Here is a 1,854-nt window from a genome sequence, read left to right on the forward strand (position 1 = left end):
GGGCGCCTGCAGGGTGCCGCCGGGCCTGAGCGCCGCCCTGCCCCCACGGCACTGCCAGGCGGGGAGCCGGTCACGGTCACGTGCAGGACGGAGGGCGCCCGTCTGCAGCCAGGAGGGATGGACACTGGGAGGCTGCCCCTGGGCCACCAGCAGCTGGGGTCAGCCCCCCTTGCCTGCGGCCCCCCAGGAAGTGTCTGAGCTGCTGGCGGGCGGGCAGCCCTGGCCGAGCACTCATCTGTGGGTGTGCCCGCAGGGGCCAGGGCGCCAGGGCCGAGGACTGGACAGTGGGCTGTGCCCTGCAGGGGTCCCCAGGGGCAGCCCGGCCTGCCGCCGGGAGGGTGGAGGAACCCGAGCCGCCCCAGGTGTGCTGTGCTGGAGTTTAGTGTTTCGAGGCGGCGGCGCCCCACCTGCCAGTGGGCGTATTCATTACGCGGGCTCGGGGCGGGGCTGGCTTGAGCCCTACTGCTGTCTCCTGGGGCAAGGCCCGCTGGCCAGGGAAGCTCCCGGGCCCCTTTCTGGGCTTCCATGGGTGCAGGCTCCCACAGGTGACAGCGCCTGGGCCACCTTCGCAGGGACGTGGCAGTGGCCTGTGGGGGGCACGCGGTGGTCGGGCACCTTCCCCAGGAGGCCGCCTTCGGCCATGGGAGTGGCCGTGGGCGCCCTGTGGCCTCGAGCTCCTTCAGGATGCGTTGCCTGGGGTGCTGACCTGCTGCCCGCCGGGCGAGGGCACAGCCCTCCCGGGGTCCTTGGGCCCCGGCCGGGGGGCAGCCTCCCGACCCCAGAAGGCCGCCGCGGAGTGCCCCTGCGGGCTGGTCAGCCGGGCCCCGGCTGACCCCAGCATCCTTGCTGACCCCCGGCCCGCAGATGAAGATCTCTTTCAATGACAAGAGCCTGCAGACCACCTTTGAGTACCCGTCCGAGAGCTCCCTGGCGCAGGAGGGGGCCGAGGGCGCGGAGGGTGACGAGGACGAGGACAGTTCCGGCTCTGACGGGGCCTCCGAGCTCTTCCTGCCGCGGGTTACGTTTGTGAGCAGCGACAGCAGCGCCTGTGAGTGCCCGCCGGGGGAGGGGTGGCAAGCGAGCCCCGGGTCACTGGCCCACCCGTGCACCCCTGGCCCGCAGGCCTGTCCAGCTACACCCCCAAGCACGCCGTGGCCTTCAACCAGTGGCAGGAGCAGAGGTCGGAGCCAGAGCCCGCGGAGCCCGAGGCCCCGTCCAGCGAGGTCATGGTGAGTGGGCAGTGCCTGGGGGGCGGGGCTGCGAGGCCGGCGCCCGCGGGCTGCTCAGCGCCCCTCTCTCAGCTCACCCCAGCCGGCCAGGACGACCTCTCAGACTTCCGCAGCGAGCCGGCCCTCTACTTCTGAGCCCGACCTGGACCTGCGCAAGGCCAAGCGGGCTGGGAGCCGCCCTGTCTGCCCCCGGCTGGAAACCGCGCCCCCCTCTCCCTCCCAGGGGCACCCTGGCCCCTCCCCAGGCCCGGGGTCACTGCCTGTGGAGCGGGTGGTGCGTGGCCGGGGCTGGCCTGGCCGCACCCTCAGCAGGACTCGGGGCCCCGCCAAGGCCCCCGTCTCCAACAGCTCAATAAACAGCGACGGCGAGGCGAGGCGAGGCGGCCTGTCTGTGACTCGCGCCGCGGGGTGCAGGGTGGGCTGCCCCAAGCTCCTGCGCTGTGAGCGGCAGCTCCTGGGGCGATGGGTCCGCCGGGTGATGCGGAGGTCAGGCGGCGGCCAGCCTCCACCTTGGGCCTGGCACCTGCCCGAGCGCGCCCAGCCTGCCGCAGCCCTGCCCTGAGCGGACTGAGTCTGGTGCTGGCAGGCCCAGGGCCCGTGACCGCCGCTCGGGGTGCCCGTCCCC

The 1,854-nt window shown here is 73.6% G+C and overlaps 1 protein-coding gene across 1 annotated transcript in view; it reads left to right on the forward strand.

The window, feature by feature from the left end:
* The window catches only part of TPRN (taperin), a gene marked incomplete at its 5' end in the record, with an annotated part of 4,030 nt that extends 2,432 nt beyond the window's left edge, over window positions 1-1,598 (forward strand). Inside the window, 3 exons of the mRNA XM_012721156.1 lie at window positions 865-1,048; window positions 1,123-1,229; window positions 1,302-1,598. Of these exons, the coding sequence (XP_012576610.1) occupies window positions 865-1,048; window positions 1,123-1,229; window positions 1,302-1,364 (354 nt within the window). The remainder of the gene's footprint in view (window positions 1-864; window positions 1,049-1,122; window positions 1,230-1,301) is intronic.
* Between the last annotated feature and the right edge of the window lie 256 nt (window positions 1,599-1,854).

The sequence above is a fragment of the Condylura cristata genome, unplaced genomic scaffold (genome assembly GCF_000260355.1).
Source record: "Condylura cristata isolate star-nosed mole 26May11 unplaced genomic scaffold, ConCri1.0 scaffold00006, whole genome shotgun sequence".
Taxonomy (NCBI): domain Eukaryota; kingdom Metazoa; phylum Chordata; class Mammalia; order Eulipotyphla; family Talpidae; genus Condylura; species Condylura cristata.